Here is a 23,897-nt window from a genome sequence, read left to right on the forward strand (position 1 = left end):
CTTTTGTAAAACACAATGTAAAATAAGACGCAGGAAGCCACTGAGACACCAATTTCTTATCTTCTGTGTCTTGACAAGAACTGATGCATTCGGCCAATTAGAGATAACATACAATGGCAATAAGCAGCTAGTTACATAAAGGGCTGAGAGCCTGATAAGGATTTCAGGTCAAACTAATCTTTCATGCCTTGTGCCTGACTGAGAGGGCGAACTGCAGCTTCAAGAACTTTTGAGAAACTTAAATACTTTTAACTTAATATGTTCTATTTCTTCCTTGTGAAGACGCTGACATTACAAACTTGCAGAGGATTAGCTCAGATATTTGGGCCCCAATCCCCTTTTTTAAGGATTATGCTGGTGTTATCCTTTATTCATCTCATAGTCAAGAAATCCTATAACAAGGAACAAGGGTTGTTTTAAAAAGGAGGGGGCATTGTGTAATTGTTTCGTACGGTTTTCAGCTGCGGATTAATCCACATCTGGAGATCTCATGTTTCAGTTGAGACAGCCTGGACCTTCAAGGATGAAAATATATCTATTTTTAGTCTGTCAATCACTAAACTGTTGTTCTCGTCAAAGCCAGGTAACCGTTACTGTCCATTCTTTCTGAAATACGAGGCTGGGTTGATGAGCCTCTGGTGAATAAAGAGCAGTAGCCTGACTGCAATGTTCAAAGCAAACTTGAGAACAAGAAAGTATTAAGCCATGGTTTTCACCCTTTTAGTGATGGACAGTGTTACATTGGGTGAGAGATTATTTGCTCCAAGTGAGAATGTTTGTGTGATATTGAACACTACATTTGGCTACATGCCAATGTTGATTGCAATTAAAAAGCATTTGCACAAAGCAAACCGATCCACTTTGCCATGTTGATAAGAGCATATTAAAATGAGAAAAAAAAAATAATGGGACAAAAAGAAATCAAGGCACATTTAAAATAGGTAAAAATGTGTGATTAATTGTGAGTTAACTATGACATTAACCGTGATTAAGTATTTTAATCGTTTGACAGCACTAGAAATTTCACATGAGCAATTTCTCTACTTGTGTTTTTGTTTGACCTTTTCTTACTGGTTTGAAGTGGGCCAGATCCAGCTGGGAAAAGATGAGGTCACATAGCATACGTGCACCAATCAGCATTTAACAGTATTAGAGTGAAATACTGATGACAGTTGAGGGGTTGTTTCCTCATGCTGCTGGGCCACTGCAAATCAAATTTCATCAAATCTCAACCACACAGTCAGATGAAGCACATTAAAGCTGTTTTTAAAGGTCATTTTTTGGGGCTTTTTCCCTTTATTTGATAGTGACAGGGAATAGACAAGAATAGGGAGAGAGAAAGAGAGGAGATGACAAGGCCCGGGCCGCTGCAAAGGACTACATAGGGCGAACCCTCTACTGTGTGAGTTAGAGGCCGCCCCAGTTTTCCGTAACTTTAACATTATCTTAATTTTTTCGTCATACATATTTAATGTTTCAGAGAAAATAAGTGTTCAGAGGCTTTCAGTTTGAGTCAAATGACACCTTTAGGGCACTCACCTCCGCTGGCATCCTCCTCGCAGATCCCTTCGTTCTGGCAGGGGTTGTTGTCGCAGGCTCCTGTCTTGCTGCAGCACTGGTACACCCCAAACACCCTCCTGCTCCCCGGCTTGGCCCACTCCGCTGTGTCACCCACTCTGATTGGTTCCCCATTCAGCTCCAGGCCTTCTAGGCAGCCAACGAAATCATGCGGATGCTGGTGGAGCCCCGGATCAGAGTCTTGAGTGACAGAAGCGAAGAGCAAAGCACCATGGGAGCGCAACATCCGACATGGCTCGGTCAGGGTGACGGAGGCTGTGTGCTGCTGGTCCATGATCAGTCTCAGGCCGCTGGAGTTGACCTCTAGCAGGACCCTGTGCCACCTGCCATCTGACACCGGATCTGATCGGATCAGTAAAGGAGAGGGGGAGCCGTTTCCACAGCTGTACCTGAACTGCAACTCTCCATCAGTCAGCTGAGGAAGGAAAATGAGGGTCATTTAGCAAAACACTCAAAATCTCTCAGTGGTCAGTGTGCTGACTTTATGTTTGATGTCCCACTGTCTGTGGGAAATCAAAGTTCTCGGTGCATGCGCTGGCAAAATACCTTTCCCCTATCTTCATAACAGTCAAAGCATACAAACAAAGTTCCCAATGTGGGTCAAAACTATGTGTTGTGACACTGAGGTAATAGTCTATATATTCTGGGATTGTTCAGAAATTGCTCCGTCCAAAGCTTAGCACCAGCCAACCCAATTGTGATTGGTTTAAAGAAATGCCAATAAACCAGGGCACATTTTCCTCCCATCCCGGAAGGCTGTGTGGACTAGCCAGACCCTCCTCCGCAGCCTTGTGGAGGAAGGTCTGGCCATGCAAGACTACTGTGATTACTGAGAGTAGTGTGTGGTGGCTCAAGATGAATCACTTTTCACCTTTTGTGAAACAGAATATTTATTACTTGAAGCTAATCAAACTGCGTCGTCAATGACAATATATAAATACAAACATCAATGGTTAGATTTTTTTTTCATGATTTAGAAAAAATACAGGTTTTGACGATTGAAGGATTATTGATTGGCCATTGATAAGTTAAATTCTACTGTACTTTAAATAGCAGTTGTTTGGGATTATTTTGTGTATGTGTTGTAATAATGGCTGGTTGAACACGGTCAGTGCTCAAATTCACTCCTTCGTCTGTTCCTGATAAATAAATCCCATTGATTAAAATCTGTATTTTAAAGGGAACGCAACCTATGAGACTGTTTTCAAAGTTCTTAATACTTTATAAATTATAGAGTGTGGTCTAGTGTAGTAGAGTGTGGTTTACCATTGAATCATTAATAGATTTTGTTTACATACAAGGTATAGTTCCATGTTAGCTGCGCTGTCAGACATACAGGCTTAAGTAACATATGTTGGGTGACATGGAAGCTGTAATTACAGGGCCATATATATATCTCTCTTTAAAGGTCTGTGCTAAGTGGCTCTCCATATTTGTACTTGCCATTGTGAATGAAACATGCATTTCTGTATTAAAACCCGACGCATGTGGGAAATATAACAATTAACCTATGTCTGACAGCGGGGACATTATATATATATATATGTATATATATATATTACCATATATACACACCATAAAATTATGACTAATTATGGTAGGCCTACAGTTACTGATACACTTTAAAATAAACCTTTATAATTTAAACCCCATACAAAATGAAGTCACACTTATTATTAATTAGCATTTCCGACTGTGACACTGTTGACTCTGGCACTAGCACACTAGCCGCAGGTCGGAGGAACAAGTCAATAGTTTGCTTGCTCATTGTTGGGATATCTGTCTGTGTCTCCTTCCCAAAGACGTTCACACACGCTCCATTATCTTGAGGACCCTCCCCTCTTACACATTAGACAATTACAGTGGCCATTTCCTATCCTTCTCACACTCCTGCCACAGATTGCGGATTTATTGACGCGTAAATTTGCCCCTCCAAAAGGTGGGACAAATTTAATGGTCACACATGTGCAACTGGATGTAAAATTCGGTCGCACACTCAAATTTTGATCGCAAAATACAACCATTTGGTGACAGTCTGGAGCCCTGCTGTATGGCTGCCTTCATACATGCCTTTGTTAATGGCTGTTTCTTATGTTTTATCTCTGTATTTACATTTTCTTGTATTTGAATTTGTTGTACTGTGTCTGGTATACAAATAAACAATACTTATGTACGTACTTACTTGTTTGCTTGCTTGTTTACTTACTTCAGGGTAGTTCTAATGCTAAGTTGAGTTAAAGGGAGTGGTTTGCATCTAGGTCTGGAAGACATAAAGTTATTTGTCATCCCCTGTTCAGTTGGTATTTGACATGCATCCTTGGCTTTTTTTAATGGTTATGTATCATGTCCTGGTGGTTTTTTATACTGATTTCATTGTTAAATTTGAGCAATTATTTTGTGTAATTTTTCCCCCAGAAAGATTGATTCGGTGGTTTGCAGGTCAGAAGACATTTAAAAGTCTTGGTTAACAGTAGATCGGTTTGAAAGTCAAATATTAATCATTGTTTAAACAGCTTTTAAAACTTTATGAAGTCTTTCTTTATGTTGAAATATAGTTGTTTAAATGAAACAATGTTAAGATGTTACCATGTTTTAACCTACAAATAAATGCAGCTTTTACTGTCAGCTCCACATGTTGCGGATGTTGAACATCATGCAGGGCACACACATTTATTCAACATTTCATCAACATCAGAGGGAGGCTCATAATGTTTCTGCACGCTCAGCGATCCCTTAAAACTAACAAAGCTATCTTGATGTAACCTATTAAATATACAGATGGAGTGTGTATTTTGCAAATTGCTATGCATTTATGCCCACCAACACTGAAGGCCGTGATGCATTATTGAACTGCTTAGCAATAGCTTCTTTAATTGATGCAGAATGAAAACCTTTTTCTCTATTTGCTTGGAGCTAGTATTTTTCTGCCTTCTACAAAACACTTTGGTAAAGAATGGTCATTGCTCAGCCCTCGTGCTCTATGGAGGCTGTCCTCTGGGCCACGCTGGTTTGCTTTCTATCCCTGCCAGAGGTCTCTGTAAAATTCCCTGTAGCTGGGAGGATTTATTTTGGCGGGACGGACTGGCAAAATTCTTTACATGGACGGCACAAGGGGAGGGAGATGAGGGCTGTTTTGGCTTACCATGAGAAAAGTGCTGAAGAGCGCTGGAAGAGGAACAAGTGGAAACTCGAGACAGCCAGGGCGTCTGTTGCTTGTCTTTTAATCTATTTTACATGACTTGGTGTGGCTTCTTGTGTGAGTTATGATGGGTATTGGAAGAGAGATATTCCACTTTGACGCACTGATAATTTTAATGCCGATAATCCACAGGCACAGTGTCAACTAGAACACCACAGGGACTTAAGCTCTACAGCATCAGTGCTTCATGGCTCCATAAATCACCCGCCCTGAGCGCATATGTTGCGAGCATCCTGCAGGGAGCTTTAATACTGCTGGGCAAACATTAATAAGCAACGGCTGCTACACGCATAGTCTGCTAGCATGTGTACACACTCACGCAGTCCTTTCATCGGGGGCATGCAGCAGGCAGCACTTCACCTCTGCAGTCATAAAAGCTTCACCGAGCTCGCTAGTTTGTTGTACAACATAATAAAATCTGGTACCATAAGAGTAGCTTCTGCAATTTTATTTACATGCAAATTTTAAGATTTATAGTAGGAACTTATATCTGAAAAAACTGTTAGCTTTAAAGAGACTCATTTATTATGTGCTCTAGCTTTTCTAACAATTAAGAATTGAAAACAGCCTTTTCTTAAAGGAAGAACCCTTAAACCTTCCGCTAAATATGCGTTTCCCCACACCTATGCAAAACCCTGGCTATGTATACTCTATCTAGACACTGAGCACTGTCCTCCGCGTAGCTAAGATAAAAGCCTGGACTATAAATCAATCAACTTGAGTTACTGCAGCGTGCATGATGGATTGCGATGAGTGTTGCTCCAATGATTCCACACCAGCGTGGACCTCCATCTTTGTTCACCGCCCGGTCTTTAAGCTCGCTGTCAGTTCTGAGCAGTCCCTTCTGATCAAGGATGGTAATTACCTTCCACTGTCGCCTTGACTTCTTCTGCTCGGCTCGCCACAGCGGCTTTCCATTCAACCGCTACAATTTCCATTTCAAAGACTTAGAGCAACAGATATGCAGATTTAAAAAGTAGCAGGAGTAAGTAGGTCTGATCTCTAATGTGTTCTTTTATTAAAAGACTTGGTTCTGGACGGAGCACACTGTTGAGAAGCCACTGGGATTCATGGGAGCCCATTTGCTAAAAGGGAATTTAGTGCACAAAAGGGTCTTGTTTCTCCAGGAAGTGTCTCTCAAGTAATCACAAACCGCAGGTGAGGGACTTCTCTGATGACCACCTTAAGAAATTCCTTTTCAAGCCATTTCTGCTCAGGAAGAATCAGGCAGAGACACAATCTTGCATGCATGAGTCAAGAACCAAAACCCAGGAGGTTGACTCTCTGGAAAGACTGAACGCTGCTTTTGAATTATCCAAGAATCAAAATTATTGAATATTCCACCCGGATGCACAGGGATATCACACAGATGACAAGCGCCCACAAGGGGAAGCAACCTGTTTTATTTCAAATACATATCTCGGCTTTTTTGTTTATCTGTAGAGAATTATTCATGTATCCCGAATACTACAACAATTCAACATTCTCTTTCAACGTGCCATTTTAACATTGTGCACAGTACTAGTGCTGCTCGGAGATGAATCTTCCTTTCCCTCGTTGATTCCAAAAAGCAAGTCAATAAATCTTGAAGACACATTTTTCATTAGGACTCCTGCAGGAGTCTAACTGGTTCCTTCTGTTTGCATTTTGATGGAAAAGGTGACGGAAGACGTGCCCGCGTTCAGAGCAACCAGTCGTCACAACTCATGTTAAAAAGGACACTGATGAGCTGGCAACGCAGGAAAAAATAGAAAATTATAAACCAGACATGAAATCGCCAGCTTCCTAATTCAATGTAGAACTTTAAATATGTGCCCATGTGTTACCAAGGCCTCTGAGAGTCAATCAGACATTTAGCACACAAACAATCTGCCATGCAGAAATAAAGAAAGGGCATAATGCTTGAACATGATCATCTGCTGGATTTGGCAAGAGAGAACTAGCGGGTTTACCACGGATATTTTATAAAAAATAAGGTATTAATAAAATCACCATCTCAATACCAAACTCTCTCGGTCTCATGATGTCTTTTCCTGTCAGCAGAGAGGATATAAAAAAGGCCTGTGACACAGCTGGTATTTCACAGTGAAGAAGGGCTTGTGTTGTGAAATGTCAATGCTGCCACTATAGAACAACTTGAAATCAAGTTGATTTCAATTGCCAAGTTTCAGGGAGTCAAAAGGTGCCATGTGATGCTGACAGTGTCGACCCAGATACACGGCAGAGAGTTCTGCTTTTCTGGGATCTGTGTTTGCAGTAAATACACAAAAGGACAAACTGAGATTAGACAGAAATTCAAGACGAACGGCTCACCAGATACCAGAAAATTTAAAAGGAAAACAATCTGACACTGTGCTGATAACATGACTGCTGGCACAAAGTTTCAAACAAATACTGACATTTAAGATGCTATCAGTCTGCACAGTGAAGTAGAACATCCAATAATCTTTTTTTGTTATTCTGAACTGGAAACATTTTGAATTTTAAAGATTAGCTTGACGACGGCGGCGGCGATCCCCAGTGAGATCTCCCGTAGATGAAATCAGCAGCTCTCAGGTTTGATCATTCCGATAGAAAATAAGGTCATTTTTACACCTAACTTGTTTGGTCGGTTTAACACAAACCATGGAGCGTTTTGATTGGATAGTCCGGATTTGTTTGATGGGAACGCTCATCCGAACTCTGGTGCAGAACAACCAACTCTGGTCCACTTGAAAACGGTGGTCTTGGTTCCAAGTGAACTAGAGTTGGGTTCACTAGGGGGCGCTTTCACACCGGTCTTGTTAAGTTTGGTTGAATCGAACTAGAGATTTTTTGGGCAGGTGAGAACGCCACAATAGAACTCTGGTGCATACCAAAAGCGGACCAAACAAGTGTACCGACACCTGCTTGAAGAGGTGGCATCACAGAATTAGAAAAAGATTTAATCTCTTCACAGCAGCAATAAAAAAAAAATTACCTACCAGTTCATGGGAGAATAAAACTAATATTTAAACTTCCTTCAAAGGAATATTAATAATAATGTCTCCATGTCTCTTGTGAACAGAACACACACGGACACACGTGTCTTTTCTGTACTGGTTTTTCCTTGAACCAGTTTTGAACTTGATGCTGCAGTGTTGCTAAGAGCCAGCACATACTAATGGAAACATACCACCAGCAACAGAACATTGTAATGAGTTGACACTGCGAGCTAATATGTATAAATTCTGTTTTCACTGCTAACTTTTTATCCTTCAGCACTAAATGGACTCCTACAAAGTATAAGTACCTCAAAAAAGTACAAAAGTAAATGTACTTTGTTACAGTTTATCACTGGATTGGCTTCACCAGCCACGTGTCGTATAAATACTGTGTATTGTGAACATGCTACAACAGAACAGCTGTAGGATGACAGAACCAAATAAACCATGCTGTAGCAGAATGAACATCTGGCACTAACAAAGAGACTGCATCTGCTTATAAAGATCAGTGCTTTAGGAAATCACACAAAAGAGTACATCTGCCACGAATAGGTCCCAAATAAATCCTTTTTTCTGTCTGCACTCAGACATAAATACCTGTAAAGTTCCCCAGTCCTTGGTGCTGTTGGTGGACACAATGAGGCCTTTCTCCTGGAATGTCTTAAATCGCAATGACAGTTTGAAGTCCTGGTTGTCCTCATCCATCCCGTGAAGATACTTCAGGTAGGATTTACCATTGAACTTGACTGCAGACTCTGAAACATAAATACAAACCGATAGTGAGCAAACACAGCAGCCTGTGTGCAGAAGTTGTAGACAAAACACGTAAAAAATGTGATGAAGCACTGTGTGACTCAGAGTTATAACTCTAGCCAATCGCAGCAGCATGACAGAAAGACACGGAACTCCAACAGTGTGGCTTTCATACCTGTGGATGATCTGTGAGCTTGCTGTTATGACCTCATGATTTAATAAATACACAATAATTTACACAACAATATGTGAAAAGTCAGAGTTTTGGGACAGAAATAGAGTTCCGTTTTAACATCGGACCAAACTGTAGTCTAACACAAGAATTTTAAGATTCTTGGCCATGATTTGATAGGACAGCTTAGACATGACAGGGGAGAGAGAAGGAGAATGAGATGCAGCAAAGGGCCGCAGGTTGGAACCGAACGCGCAGCCCATATGGTGAGGACTAAGCCTCTTTATGTGGGCGCATGCTCTACCCAGAGGCCCAGTCCGACTTCTTTTAAAATAGGCATCGCACCCCACAGTCTCTTAAAGGTGCTCCAAGCGATGCCACGCACGTTTTAGTCTAGAACATTTGTTGTCACATAGAGAAAACATCTGCTCACTACCTGCTAGCTGCCTGTCCCTAAACCACACTGTAAAAAACATCTGCTCACTACCTGCTAGCTGCCTGTCCCTAGAACACACTGTAAAAAACATCTACTCACTACCTGCTAGCTGCCTGTCCCTAGAACACACTGTAAAAAACATCTGCTCACTACCTGCTAGCTGCCTGTCCCTAGAACACACTGTAAAAAACATCTGCTCACTACCTGCTAGCTGCCTGTCCCTAGAGGAGGAGGAGGAGGGAGGGGCAAGCCAGTCTTGTTTTGTTTGAAAATACTTCTAACTGTACTTCTAACTTCTATACGTCGTATATAACATATATTATACACAGTATGTGTTTTTTTTAATTTACATATGTAGGGTTGCAAGATGTTTCTTTCTCCTTTGCAATAGGGTGAATATCACCTGTTACTCATTAAACTAGTAGCTCCTTAACTCTCCAACTTTCCATCCTTTAAATGAAGTAGATATCTCCATCCCTGCGAGTCTGAATCAAAAGTAAGATGCGAAAAACTTTAGAGCACCTTTAAGCCTGAAGGGGTATCCGATATCGTCAATATATAGCTTTTTTAGACATTCAGTAGCTCTTCCATGAGTGAAGAAGATTCCAAACAAGCTGATAATGAAAGCATATCCTAAAGAGACCATAGGTGTCTCTTATTCTGTAATCACACCACTTATCCTGACAGGAATGCTGGCACAAACGACTGAGGAGGATCCGACAAGGGGGGGCTGCTGCTCGGCGGTTTACCATGTGCTGTCACCTGGGATAGAAGCAAACAGAGGTCCAGCATTCACACTAAACATGGTCTGAGTGATTACTCCCTCAGATCACTGTGTTTCAACAGGTATGAGGAAGATGGCTCTTTGATCTCTGGCAGCAACAGATACAAGTCTTCTTCAAAAAGCGAGAATTTAATCTGATGGAAGATGGGTCTTTATGCTTGGAAAGTCCACAAGCACTGAGCAGAAAGTTACAGAACAAACTTTCTTCTTCTATTTCTAACTGTTAAGAAAACCAGAGACAGTGTTTACTCAGCTCATCCTCAACCCACAACTGACATCTCAGAGTCTAGGCCTGGCACCATGAAAACTTTTCAAAAGCAGCCCACTTTAACTGCAGATATTTCCAAGCAGGCCTTGAGTGGATGTGGTGGTGTGTTCACACATTAATAATCCTCACGCAGTCAGTAAACACCCTCAAACCCTTGACTTGAGTTTTCTGTTGATTGTCATTATTGTCCACAACGCACAGAGGAAATGGAGAAGCTACACAGCAGCCCAATATTTAAATGAGTTGCAGATGGTGACAGTACAGATCCATAAATCTCCTTTGTGTTAACATTGTATCTCCGAATTGATTTTCTAAATACATTTTTTAAATAAATAATATATTGTTTTTATTTAGCTTTGAACATTTTAACAGGCCACTTTCCTGCATGTGATTTGACTGTGATTTTTTTCCATTTGGATTTAATCAGATTTCTCCGACTCGGTTTTCCTCAGTTACACCTTCATGTGCATGTACACCTTTGCATAGTTTATCTATAAAAGGTTCGTCATTTGAATGTCAGGATAATGTAATTTATATAAATACAGATGAAGATAAAGGCACACACACGCCCACATACACACACACACACACACACACACACACACATACACACACACACACACACACACACACACACACATACCGTTACAGGGACAGACACTCTCCCATGTGTGTCGTGGGGTGATGTAACCGGCTCTGGCGGTGGTGAAATGGCTCAGTCTTTCATGGGTTAGTCGCACGGCGTTCCTGCAGCCTCGCGGCGGACAGCCGGTACCAAGACAACCGTTGTGTCTCACCCTGAGGATGCTGAGGCCCAGAGAGTCCTCGATGTCTGATATCACACCTACATCAAAGAGATCAGGTTTTCAGAGGGCACATTTCAAAGAGACTTTTCATCTCACAGGGATTACTTCACTCACTTTGTGTCCAAAGTAATGGATGCCAAAACGTACTCTATATTGAAGAAATGCACCTTATATTCATTGTTCTGTATTTTAGCCCAGCTGATATCTTTGGAATGAGGTGCAATTATTCAAAAGCTAATTAGTGATGTGTTCATGGGCTCAGTTTGCAAAGATGTTGAACTGCAATGTCATAGTTTTAAATCTGGAACTTTATGTAGTGTCTTTTCCCAAATCGACACCAGCCACGGCATGTCAATTTTATATATATCATTTTTAACTTTACATGTGTAGGGTTGCAAGATGTTAATATTCATGTTTCTTTCTCCTTTGCAATGGGGTGAAATAACACATGAGACTTATTAAACTAGTAGCTCCTTAACTCTCCAACTTTCCATCCTTTAAAGAAGTCGATTTCTGCAGATTCCCTGCAAGTCTGAATCAAAACATACAAAAAATATTTAAAAAAAACCTTATATGACTCTAGATTTGTAATGCTAACTTTTTTTCTCATTTATTCAAAATGTACTGTATATTATATATCCTCCATATCGTGCAGTGCTCATGCCCTGAATCAGTTCATTGTGAACTTTTCACGCCATGGCTTAACATCTACCTCAGTGTTTCTCAAATGGGGGTACGTGTACCCCTAGGGGTACTTTGGAGGACTGCAGGGGGTACGTGAGATATTTAACAAAAATGTTGGATAGTTACAATACATTGTTCCTCTTTATGAAGACTTTTTTTTCCTACCAAAAATGTGACATTTGCGTTGCCTTATTTGGACCTATTCTTGCCTTCCTTCCTTCTATCTTCCCTTTTACAAGTTTTTCTGACTGTTTTTGAATTTTTTGATACTATTCTTGCCGGACATCCTTCTTTCTTTCTAACATCTTTCTCAAAGGTTTTGTCTTTTTCACAGTTTTTTTCTTCTTTTCTCATTAGCATTTAAATGTTTTTTTTAGTTACAATGCTGTTGTCTAACAAATATGTTGCTGACAGCGTTGTATTGTTCCTCTTTCTATAGACTTTTTTTCCTACCAAAAATGATTAGCGCTGGTCAGGGGGTACTTGGCTTAAAGAAACAATTCAAAAGGGGTACATTATTGAAAACAGTTTGAGAACCATTGATCTATCTTGTGTTAATTGATTACCTGCGAGTCTGTTGGTTGGCAGAGACTGGACGAGTCCACTCTGAGGCCTCCAGATGAGCAGGGCTTCCAGGACCTGGGCGTCGGGTAGCTGCTGCAGGCTGGCCATGTAGAGCTCATGTCTGGGTAAACCCAGAGCTTGTCCAAGGCTGCGCTGCAGGCCTTTCCAGTGGTCGCCCAGAAACTCCTCCGGGGACAGCCCGAGCAGCTGCAGCGTCAGGCCCGAGTCCAGTGCCCGCTGGTCGGCCGCCCACACGTGAACTCTGACCCCGGTCCAGACGCTGAACTTCCCGTCGGTCACGCTGACGTTGAGGGAGTAGGAGCCCTCCTTCAGGTTTTCATCAGCCCAGATTTTGCCATCGGTGTGGTCAACGGAGAACCTCCCCCCATCTGGGTGTTCTGACACTAAGTTGTAGGTCAGGACGTCGTGCAGGTCCTGGTCCGAGGCGTGGAGCCGGCCGATCACCCGGTTGGCAAACAGACCACTGGAGGTGGTGATGAAGACCTCCAAAGGCACTACGGAGGGAGGATACTTGCTCTGCTCGGTGACATTGATGTTGACCACACAGATGGAGGAGAGGGGAGGGTGGCCGCTGTCTGTCACCTGATTGGTGCATGAAGATAACATAGCACAACGATTAGACCTCTGGGAAATCACTGCTCTCTGTCTGCACATAAAACTACAACCGGTTTGTTTTTGTATGAATGAATTAGAGCTGCAAAGATTTATTGATTTATCAATTAGTTGCCAACTATTGACTTAATTGCCAACTATTTTGATAATTGATTCAAGTTTGAGTCGTTTTTGTAATGAAAAAAAGTTGATTTCTCGGTCAGCTTGTTAAATGTGAATATTTTCTAGTTTCTTCACTCCTCTATGACAGTAAACTGAATATCTTTGAGTTGTGGATTAAACAAGACATTTAACAACTTGGTCATCTTGGACTTCAGAAAACATTTTTTTTTACCATTTGCTGATATTTCAACAACTAATTGATTAATTGTAATCAAAATTCAAGGCAGCTTTATTTGTTTAGCGCATTTTAGCAACAGGGCAATTCAAAGTGCTTTACAGAACATTAAAGAGCAGTTAATAACAATTAAAAATACAAAAGCATATAAAATATGAGATTTTAGGACCCTAATATGGGATAATGTATTAGCCTCCACCCGCAATCTTCCTTACTTCCTAATTCTCTTTTTATAATTATATAGATTGTCATACAGTTTCAACAATGCAACTTCAGTATAAGAAATTAACAATTATTTAAAGAAAGGCAACATCAAAAAGAGAGGTCTCCAGCCTTGATTTAAAAGAACTGAGTTGCGGCGGATCTTCAGTTTTCTGGGAGTTTGTTCCAGATATGTGAAGCATAAAAACTGAACACTGCTTCTTCCTTTGATTAATTCACAATGAAAAGAATCGTTTGTTGCAGCCCTAGAATTAATGAATACATGTCTATGACCGAATGAGATCCAACTTGTTAATTAGTCAGCTTTAGAAACTTTGTTAACATTTAGACGGAGCCATGTTTGCTGTTTTCCAGTCTCTAGTCTTAGTGCTTACCTAAGCTCTCCGCCAGCCAACTCCAACTCGATATTCATAAGCTTATTTCCCAAAATGTCAAACTCTTCCCTCCAAGGGGGACAATAGGTAATTAGCGTTGTAGGAAATAGGGAAAATGTTAGATTGGAATTATTTCTATACTTAATGAACAGTTTCCCTCCCATGACATTTTAAATGCTGCGTATCTGGATTACATTTACACTGACCAGCTGGACAAAAACAGTATTTAAGCATGCGAATGGTGAAAATAAGAAATGCAGTTATTGGGACTAAAATATCCTCTATCAGCAGTTTTCAATCCAAAAACATTTGACCTCAGCTACAAAACTCCATGCAATGCAATCCACTCGTATACATATTCACTGTACATGAAAAATGCTTCCTGTTCATTATCTTGAACGTCCCTGAAAGCTGTGACTCATAATAACCGTTTATTATTTTTAGTGGAAAGACATACCAGGTTAAACTTTATTAAAACCCTAATTATGGATTCAAGTTGAAACCCTTAACTTTAAGGGCCCTATCTTGCACCCGTTACAGCGCGGCATAAAGCCCGTCCAAAATATCAGTTGTCAATTTCCTGTCCACCGCCCACCTCGTTTATATAGCAAATGCACCTGCGCCCATGGGCGTGCTGCTCTTGCAGGGAGGTGTGTTCAGGTGCATTCAGGGCGTATTGCTAACCGGTAGACAGCGGAAAGTGATCGCGCCATTGACCAACAAAAACCTGGTCTATATAAGTCAATATATGTAAGTCAATAGCGCAACATTTCATTGTTATTTTAACAGCAAATTAGTAAAATGCGCCAAGCCTGGTGCACAGCACCGCACACTAGGCTTGTTACACACACATGAAGAAGACTACAAACAAAAATATGACGGTCCGCCATCATAAAAACAATGCGCCACGGTACAAATGCACCTGGCTTTTAAAGGGAATGAGAGATGATAAACTAGCAAAAGTGTATTTGACCATGCCTGAAACACACCTGCGCTTAGATTGTTAAAATAGATGTTTTAACGTTTAAAGTTGAAGTTTCTTAATAATACAACTTGATATTTTTCAATGACCACTGAGGGACAACATACACCCGTAACTATGATGGGGATGTGCAGGCGGAAACAAAATGACAAAAGGCGAACAGGTTAAGGAAGAGGGAAAAACAGGTGAGCGAGACAGGATCCAGGAGAGGAAACTTGGAGCTTGTATATTAATCAACCCTATAGACTAGGGCTCAATGGTTAATAATTATCAAATCAAAATCGCGACTAGAAAGAGTGTGATTAGTGAATAGTGTGACTAATTGAATGTGCAATATTTAGTAGAATGTTTTGGTTTAACATTCTGTATTTCTTTTTTTCTGTCTGTCATAAGATAAATGGTTCCGTATCACAGATTGTTTACAGGAATGTCCTATTTACAGTGGATTTTTCATTTATTTTGTATTACATTCTTAAACAAGTTTGTAAAAGGTGCAATATATAGATGCTGCTATTGAACTGGGGCATATCAAAAAATTCTTACATATATGCTATATGTATTTATATGTGTGTGTGTGTGTGTGTGTATATATATATATATCAATATATATATATATATATATATATATTATATAGCTATATATATATTATATATATATATATATATAAAGACAAAATGTTCTATGGTAATAAAGAGGCGTTGCTTACTTCACAGGCTGTGTATTTATGTTATAACATTATCCGGGTCACATAACATGGATATAACCAAAATATGTATCCCAGTATTCATTCAAAACTTAAAAAAAAAAAAGTAATGCATGAATAAATATTTTTAGATTTCACTGAAAGAGACAATAATGTCAGTTAATCTCAATTAGATAGATAGATAGATATTTATTGATCCCAAAAAAAGGGAAATTACGGTAAATGAGAAATTACGGTAAATGAGCCAGTTAATTCTATGGCAAAATTTGGAATTGTTACAGCTCTACTGATCAGCGGACCATTTGTCCACTCAAAAGAGATATAACTTCACAGTGATTCCGTCTGTAATCATGGAGGTTTCCCAGCCTCTCACCTGTATCTTGAGCTGGTGATGGGGTTTGACCTTCTTTCGGAGTGGGGCAGAGAGCGACAGCAGGCCACCCTGGTCGACGTGGAAACGGCGGTCCTCGTTGCCGCTGACGATGTGGATGGAGAAAGGCGGGCCGTTCCTGGGCGTGTCTTTGTCCGTCACCACCAGCTGGAGGATGCCGCTGCCGATGGACTCGCCCTCCTGCAGGAGACCGGGTGCATGAGTTCCCCTTTTGTGTTCAACTTCAATTATTTTACTTCATTTTATTTCCAGTTTAAAGCGGCGGCCCTGCGATAAACCCAACCTTCATGAAGATGATAATGTAAAGTTATTTTTGTATACAAAGACGGACAATTGAAAACAGATCTTAACCTTGTGTTATTATTGGGTACATATCATGTTCATGAATCCAAATTTCCAAAATACAAACCATTCTTTAAGGCATTACTATTTGACTACAACTCCTTGATTGAGTCTCTGAAATGCTGTAAAGGGGAAAAATGTATGTCAGTATGTGTATGAAGGTATTTTCCATAGCATTTGTTTACATTCTTCCAATCATATCAGTATGCTATGAAAATTCACTTTAACAAAAGCAAACAATCCCATTTTGTTGCCTCATTAAAGTTTTATCAGCACCGTTGAATATTGTGGTTTTCAAATTCTTCACTTTTGGTGCATTCAAGGACACTCCGACACAAGAGATTCAAGAGTAATCTGCTTGAGCGCCCAAATTCATTCATCACGCAGCATTTGAATGTTTTATCTTTTAGATCTCACTTTCCAACAACTTGGCTCATCAGTACTTAATACTTTAGGGTAGCTCACTGTATCAAAAGTTACCGTATCAACTTTGGTTCCACAGCACAGTAACTTTAACTAAAAACATAATAAAGTCCTTAAATTGTTCACAGTGATGGATTACCAACCTTAAAAGAAAGTCTGTGTGTGTTTTCAAAGCCTGCTGACACTAATACGATGAAGGTGGGTTATCAATCTAAAAATCTTACAGCTTCCTTTGGGAGATTTGGCAATTTGGAGTTAATGGGCTAAAACACGCAACTCCGGTGTGGTCTTTTCAAATTTCAATTAGAGCCTGCATCTCAAAACACGAAGAATGGCTTCATCAGAGTGTGAGGAATACACAAGAAGTTACTTACAGACTGAGTCAGGGTTATGAGTTTGACTCCCTGTGCAGGTCGGTATTTTAAGTCAGGGTAATGAGTAGGGCTGAATGATATTGTGTTTTAGGATCGACATCGCGATGTGCGCAGGTGCGATAGTCACATCGCAGGACGTTGTAATGTTGACGCAAATCCTTTTTTTTGCTGCTTGATAGAAAAGGAAACTTCCACCGTTCTCCTTTTACATGATTATAACCGGCCGACCCTTCCCCTTTAAGACAGGTAGCCATGTGGAGAACGTGTGTATGTGACGTTAGTCCAAAGGGGTTCATTGTTGTGTTGGAAGTGAGGCTCTCCGTGTGTAGATAAGTACCGTTTGCAGCAGCTGCAACTGACACAGTGATGAGCATAGTTTTCGATGGGTAGCTAGTCAGTGAAGCTACAGCAGTCAGTGTTTTATGTTCCCTGCAAATACGAACAAAATCCCCTGATTAATGCAACATAATCCCAACCTCTCCCGGCCATTTCCCCCTCCAGAAAACTGCTACCAGCCAGGCTAAAGCTAATATAGTTAGCCTAAAGAAACAAGGCGTCCGTCTGTCAACTAACGTTATGGTCGGAGCCACTGGAAACGTAACACTAATCTACTACAGAAGTCTGTGTCTGATCTAACCTCATTTCCACTGATTTAATTGTTCTTGGATACACACAGTTTGTTGCTGGTGCACTTGAATTTATCAAACTAACAAGCTGACCCCGCTAGTCCACCACAACCTGAAATTTAGAGAAAGCAACATGCAGTCACTGTCATTCACGTTAGCCTGGATTGATTATTATATGAATACAATGGAGTCATGCTAGTCAACCAGCGTATTTCTTCCTGATGTCCCTCTCCAAAACCACTTCAGAAGAGTAACGTTAGTCACAGCGCTGACTTCCTCTGGTGTTAAAGCATTAAAGTTCAACAAAGAATGGTTCACAATAAAAAAAGATCCTTTTTAATTTTTTTCATCTATGTAGATGCACTCCCCTACAAAATCCCCGCAGTAGTCGAGAATGATTTAATATTTCCAAACAGAGCTATTTATGACGTCTTTTAAAAATTACTTTTTCTTTTTTCATATTGCAATCTATATCGCAGGGGAAAATTAATGTCGCAATGTAAGGTTTTTCCAATACCGTGCAAGCCTAGTAATGAGTTTGATTCCCTGTGCAGCTTGGTAGTTTACAGAGTGAGTCAGAGTAATGAGTGTGCTTCCCTGTGCACGTCAGTGGTTTAAGCAAGGGATGCTGGGAGCGATTTACCTTCCCACCCCAAGATAGTGTGCTTCTCTTCACCACAGTATCACCCCGGTTCCAAAGTTCCTCGTAAGGAATGAATTGGTCTTTTGCAGTTGTTAAGCTGTATAGACCACGCACACTGATTTAGGGTGCTCATGGGTAATTGTGAGCACTGACAGGCAAAATGTACAGTGGGGCGAGCACATGGGGAGGATGAATGTCCAATAAAGATAAAAAGAGAATTTCAGGGTGAAGTGTGATGAGATTTCACTGAGCTAGATTCGTCTCTATGGGTTTCACACAGGGTGAAAAAGGAAATCCACTTACAGAAAGACAAAGTAGGGTAATCGTTAAAGAGTGGCTGGTTCAGTGAGTTACGCAATGTAACACACCTGGCAACTAGGTCTTTAGAAAAACACATTTAAAAACATATGTTTTTGTTTGTACAATAATCAGGTGGCCAGAGGCAGAATTTGTACGTACTGCAGCTTTAAAGAACTATATTTTAATATGAACTACGCTATATGTTGGAATCATCATTAAAATACTGTTGAAACAAAGGCCAAATGTCACAGAGATTTACTTTTCCAACAAAGTTAGTCGAGACATCTAGACGTCTTTTGACCTGCGAATCAATGTTTCTCCAAAATTCTAAACATCATTTTCTAAATCACCTTCCTCAACAGAAAAGTAGCAGATGCTGTTGAATTTGGGAGTGATACAAGCTCACATGGATTATTCATCTCTCGCTGTTTAGCATTCCGAAGTGAAGACAAACTTCAGTCAGCATTTCCAAGACGAGCAGTAAACCAACACAGATGCAACAACGTGATTCATCTGCTGCTTTTAGTCAAACACTCAGGGCCAGATGTACTAACCCACTGCAGGCGTGTATGTTTCGCAACATGCGCGTAAAAGCATGGCGAGGTGTGTACGACATGCCGCACTGAGGTAAAAGGGAACTGAAAATGGCAAACAGCGCTTTTCCAAGGGAAAAAGGTCAAAGGGAAATTGGGAGTTTTACATAAAGAGATGGGAGGGGAAGCGTAAAGTGCGCCTAATGTATTCATTTCGTGACAGCGCGCATTTATTTTGTGGTGAAAATGATCCCCCTCTTAAGAGCAGGTGTAAACCAGCTGCAAGCGGGTTTCCTCGCATACGCCTCCTGGTGAAATGGCAGCAGTTATCAGAGCAAGGCGAAGACATAGGTCAAGGAGACGAGCTGAAAGGATTTTCGCCATAAAGATTTTTCAGCTGAGTGAACACAAACTCATTAGGCATTGCAGATTAAGCCGCCATGCAATATTACATTTACTGAAATAAATCAAACATGACATTGAATCTCCGACTCAGCGTACACATTCCCTTCCAGCAGTTGTTAAACTCCTCGCTACATTACAAACACTGGCATCAGGATCATTTCAAACTTAGTACTTAACGGTCCCATGACATGGTGCTCTTTGGATGATTTATATAGACCTCAGTGGTCCCCTTATACTGTGTCTGAAGTCTGTTTCCTAGAATTCAGCCTTGGTGCAGAATTCCAGCCACTAGAGCCAGTCCCACAATCAGCTTTCCTTAGTATGTGCCATTTCTGAGTCTGTAGCTTTTGAGGACAGGGGGGGAGGCTGGGGGTGTGGCCTTGACCAATTGCCACTTTACTCGTATATAGGCCATGATGTCTCTCTCTCATGGGTGGGCCAAATTCTCTGGGCTGGCCAAGCAGAGAAAGGGGAGGTAACCTTGCTCCTTATGACCTCATAAGGGGCAAGATTCCAGATTGGCCCAACATAAGCTGATGTATCACAGCGTGCCCTTTCAGCGGGTGGGCCATGGCGCTGATAACACTCTGTTATCGTACGTACATCTGGCCCTCAGAGCGCCAACTCTTCACTGCAACAGATGTGCCAGTCATATTAAAAAGTTGTCCAACAGTGACAAATAACATGCAATGTCTACGGGAGAGACAACGCCTCCACTGCTGCTGATTGGCAACACCTGCGTGACTGAAAGAAGTCTGTGATAGTTCTGCTGCCAGGGGCATGAACGCACACGTATGAAAACACAAATTTGTACTTACAGGCATGTTGGCAACTACTTTACAATGAAGACGTGGAGCGGCACAAGCTTTTTACACACATAAAAGTGCAGGTGAAAGTTGTTCACTCAAGCAAACTTAACCCTGTAATTAGAGGTTTTAGGTGAAAGGGTGGAATTGATGTCCTGCAACCAACATACACTGAAAGACACACACACACACACACACACACACACACACACACACACACACACACACACACACACACACACACACACACACACCACACAACACACACACCACACACACATCATGACAGCCGATCTTCCTGCCTCTTTGATCTCCACAAGGCTCAGAAACTGCTTTGGGAGTAGCACACAGTTTTAATGAGGTCTGGGCACCACAGCTCCGATACAGCAACACTCACAGGTCAGCATATTTCTCGCTGGACTGCGCTGGAGATGGATTTATAATGACCACAGAAAGATATGGTGAGAGAAAATGACAGAACTTCAGAGATTTTTCTCTAACTATCTTCAATCAGTACCTTAGGCAGCCAAGAGGAATGTTATATTGGTTTTTCAGGAGAATACCTTAAAACTTGCAAACTTTTTTAAGTCACTGACCTAACATGAAAATAAATATTAAGTTCATCAAATATCAAAGTAAATAGATATTAGCGTCCCCCCTGGGACGCTAATGAGCAGGCAGTTCTTTTCTTTTGCTTTCTGGGTAACTTTCTTTTTCTTAACCTTCATAAGGTCAGCGTTTGTCTACTGCAGGCAGCGTGGAGCCAGATTCTTTTTGTTTTAACTGCTCCAGGCTGTGAACGTGGTTGGTTGCTTAACACAAAACCAAAGCTGTTTTTCACAACCAGAATACATTGCAATGAGTCTTTTAGACTTGGCTATGGTGTCCAGCAGGGATCAAATAAATTATGAAAACAGTGTTGAGGGCAAAAAAAAGCCAACTCCTAATAGAGTATTTAGTAATCTAGGGGTATTTCCCTACCCAGTACCTCCAGAGACAATTTTGCTTTTTGGCTATGTGTTCACTGGGTCCCGGTACACCAGCCTGAACCTCCATTTCAACAATGAATGAAATAATACGTAGGGCTTACGTACTGTTGAGCCAATGAGCAGCCAACGGGAGCTGGGTGCAGGGCGACTCCATCACCATGAACAATTTTAATGTACTGTCAGACTATACTCAAGAGTCTGCTCTAATTTTCAATTTTGCGATTTGGGACAACTGCTTGGATTTTGGACTGTCCCAAAATATTTCGGGACGTCTGGTCACCCTAACTCCTAATTAATGGAGGCTACACATTTAGTGCATGCACATACAAACTCAAACTGGGTGAACCTATTTTTGTTTACAGTTTTAACTTGTGAATAAAGCACCCTGCTCTATGTGATGGAAATAGAAGGGAAATAAGATGTTATCAGATAAATCAAAGATTTTGTAAGACGTGTAGCACCGTGGCAACACAAACGTCCAAGGTCCAAAATTTGCACCATCTACTAGCCAAATGCTGATAAAATATGCATGTAGGTGGTAGATTTGCTTCACTCACCAGCTAAAAACCAATGGTTAACCATTGAGTGGCTGGTCCAAAAACATTCACTTCAGGGGTGTAACAATATTAAAATTTAACCTCATGGTTAAAGTGACTATAATGATCACAGATTTTGGTATCCTCACGGTATTTAAAAAAAAAAAGTGCCTTTATCAGCAACTTTTTTCCTGCAAGTTCTGCAGACAGGAGAACTATCTTCAATCATCTGTCCTTCGGCAGTCTTATAATAACCAAAATATGCCCACGTTCCAGAGTTAGTCCTCTTGGAAGGCTGATGAATGTCCTGAGCGCTGTCATTCAAACTTAAAAAAACGCACGTTGCGGGCTACACAGTGCACCTGCGCGGCACTTTCAGGAGACTCAGATAAAGCTGGGAAGGATTAAACACTGATTTCCACACCGTGGTAATCAACCAGGATAATAATGATATTTTAAATGAAATTGGTTGATTATCATCAACATTCTTATTGTGGTTTACCGTTACACTGGTAATCGTTACATCCCTCATTCACTTGCCTTTAGGCTGGTGGACAAAAAAATTCATTTTGGATCCTGCATCCGCCCTGTTGAGCAGACGTGTTGGAGATTTTGTGGCTGTCATACCTGCAGCACTAGACTGTGGTTGACCTGGGAGAAGACAGGCGGGTTGTCGTTGACATCGCTGACAGTGATGGTGATGAGGACCGCCGAGGACAGGGGAGGATCACCTTCATCTGCTGCCTGCACCGTCAGAGAGTAATGAGGGATCTGGAGAGGAAATAGAGGAAATGTTCTGTACTCTTTTTTACATTTGTGTCATTTTCTTTCTGAGTTGTTTAACCTTTATGTCATGTGTTCAAAACATTCATCTTTATATCTGCCTTTTTTAGTTGTTTGTTACAACGTCTTTGACCGAGAAACATACTGACCTCTTCTCTGTCCAGCGCAGTGCGGACTGAGATTTCTCCGCTACGAGGGTGAATAGAGAACTGCTGCCCAGCGTCTCCGCTCACTATGGAGTAACGCAGCAGATTGTTGATGGGACCGTCTTGATCAGTTGCTGTAACCTGGACGTAAAGAAAGGGAGGAGAGGAAAGGTGAGGAGAGGAGAGGAATAATACGTCTCCCTTCCTTGTTTCTGAGCTAGGTCAGAGGTCAGGTAGAAGTCAGCCAAAAACTCCACACACTAAACTGGTAGCACCCAACAAAGCAACAACAATGTCTAACAATAATGCATTAAAGTCAGAGGTCACGGTTATCTACAGCACTTCTCTATGGGGACCCCATGGTCTAAAAAAACACTCCAAGTCCCCACTTGAATGCCCCGATGGTAGATAGAACATGACAAAGTGCCAATGTGTTGATAAAGTACCCTTCAAGTGAAGAAAACAAAGTAAAGTGCTTTCTACTGCGTCCTTACAATAAAGACAATGTGTTAAATGTGTTAAAAATGAGTGTCATTCCAGTGGAAAAAATGTGATAAAGTGCCCTCTAGGGTGTCACACCAGTAGATAAAAAGTGAAAAAGTTCCTTGCATGGTGTTCTTCTAGTGTAGAAAATGTGATAAGGTGCCCTCTAGGGTGTCATTTCAGTGGAGAAAATGTGATAAGGTGCCCTCTAGGGTGTCATTTCAGTGGAGAAAATGTGATAAGGTGCCCACTATGGTGTCATTTCAGTGGAGGAAATGTGATAAAGTGCCCTCTATGGTGTCCTACTGGTGAAAATGTGATTGAGTGGCCTGACTGGTGTCATTCCAGTGGAAAAAAATGTAAAGTGCCCTCTAAAGGGTCCTTCCAGTGAAGCAAACAAGATAAAGCCCCCTAGGGTGTCCTTCCAGAGAAGAATACAAAGTAAAGTGCTATCTAGGTTGTCCGTTCAGTGGAAAAATGTGATAAAGTACTTTCTTGATTTTTTGTTCTTTTGTTTTATTGGTGCTGGTAAATGGGGGGTCCGGAGGGATGTGTTCATGTGATGAATTGCATATTTTGTATACCACTTAAATACCGCCGTAAATGAATAAAAATGGTTAATCATAAAGGAAATGTGATTAAGTGCCCTCTAGGGTCA

General features: G+C 41.1%; 1 protein-coding gene across 3 annotated transcripts in view; it reads right to left on the reverse strand.

Annotated features, from left to right (window-relative positions):
- The window catches only part of fat2 (FAT atypical cadherin 2), a 119,443-nt gene that overhangs the window by 17,613 nt on the left and 77,933 nt on the right, over nucleotides 1-23,897 (reverse strand). For all 3 annotated transcript variants that reach the window (XR_004333767.1, XM_032527591.1, XM_032527592.1), the window contains exons 18-24: nucleotides 22,760-22,897; nucleotides 22,455-22,598; nucleotides 15,833-16,030; nucleotides 12,210-12,810; nucleotides 10,797-10,997; nucleotides 8,338-8,495; nucleotides 1,540-1,993 (exon numbers count right to left, since the gene is read on the reverse strand). Coding sequence is in view for 2 of the 3 variants with exons in the window: in XM_032527591.1 (XP_032383482.1) it covers nucleotides 1,540-1,993; nucleotides 8,338-8,495; nucleotides 10,797-10,997; nucleotides 12,210-12,810; nucleotides 15,833-16,030; nucleotides 22,455-22,598; nucleotides 22,760-22,897 (1,894 nt within the window). In the remaining variant the exon portion in view is untranslated. The remainder of the gene's footprint in view (nucleotides 1-1,539; nucleotides 1,994-8,337; nucleotides 8,496-10,796; nucleotides 10,998-12,209; nucleotides 12,811-15,832; nucleotides 16,031-22,454; nucleotides 22,599-22,759; nucleotides 22,898-23,897) is intronic.

Source organism: Etheostoma spectabile, chromosome 10 (assembly GCF_008692095.1).
Source record: "Etheostoma spectabile isolate EspeVRDwgs_2016 chromosome 10, UIUC_Espe_1.0, whole genome shotgun sequence".
Classification (NCBI taxonomy): Eukaryota; Metazoa; Chordata; class Actinopteri; order Perciformes; family Percidae; genus Etheostoma; species Etheostoma spectabile.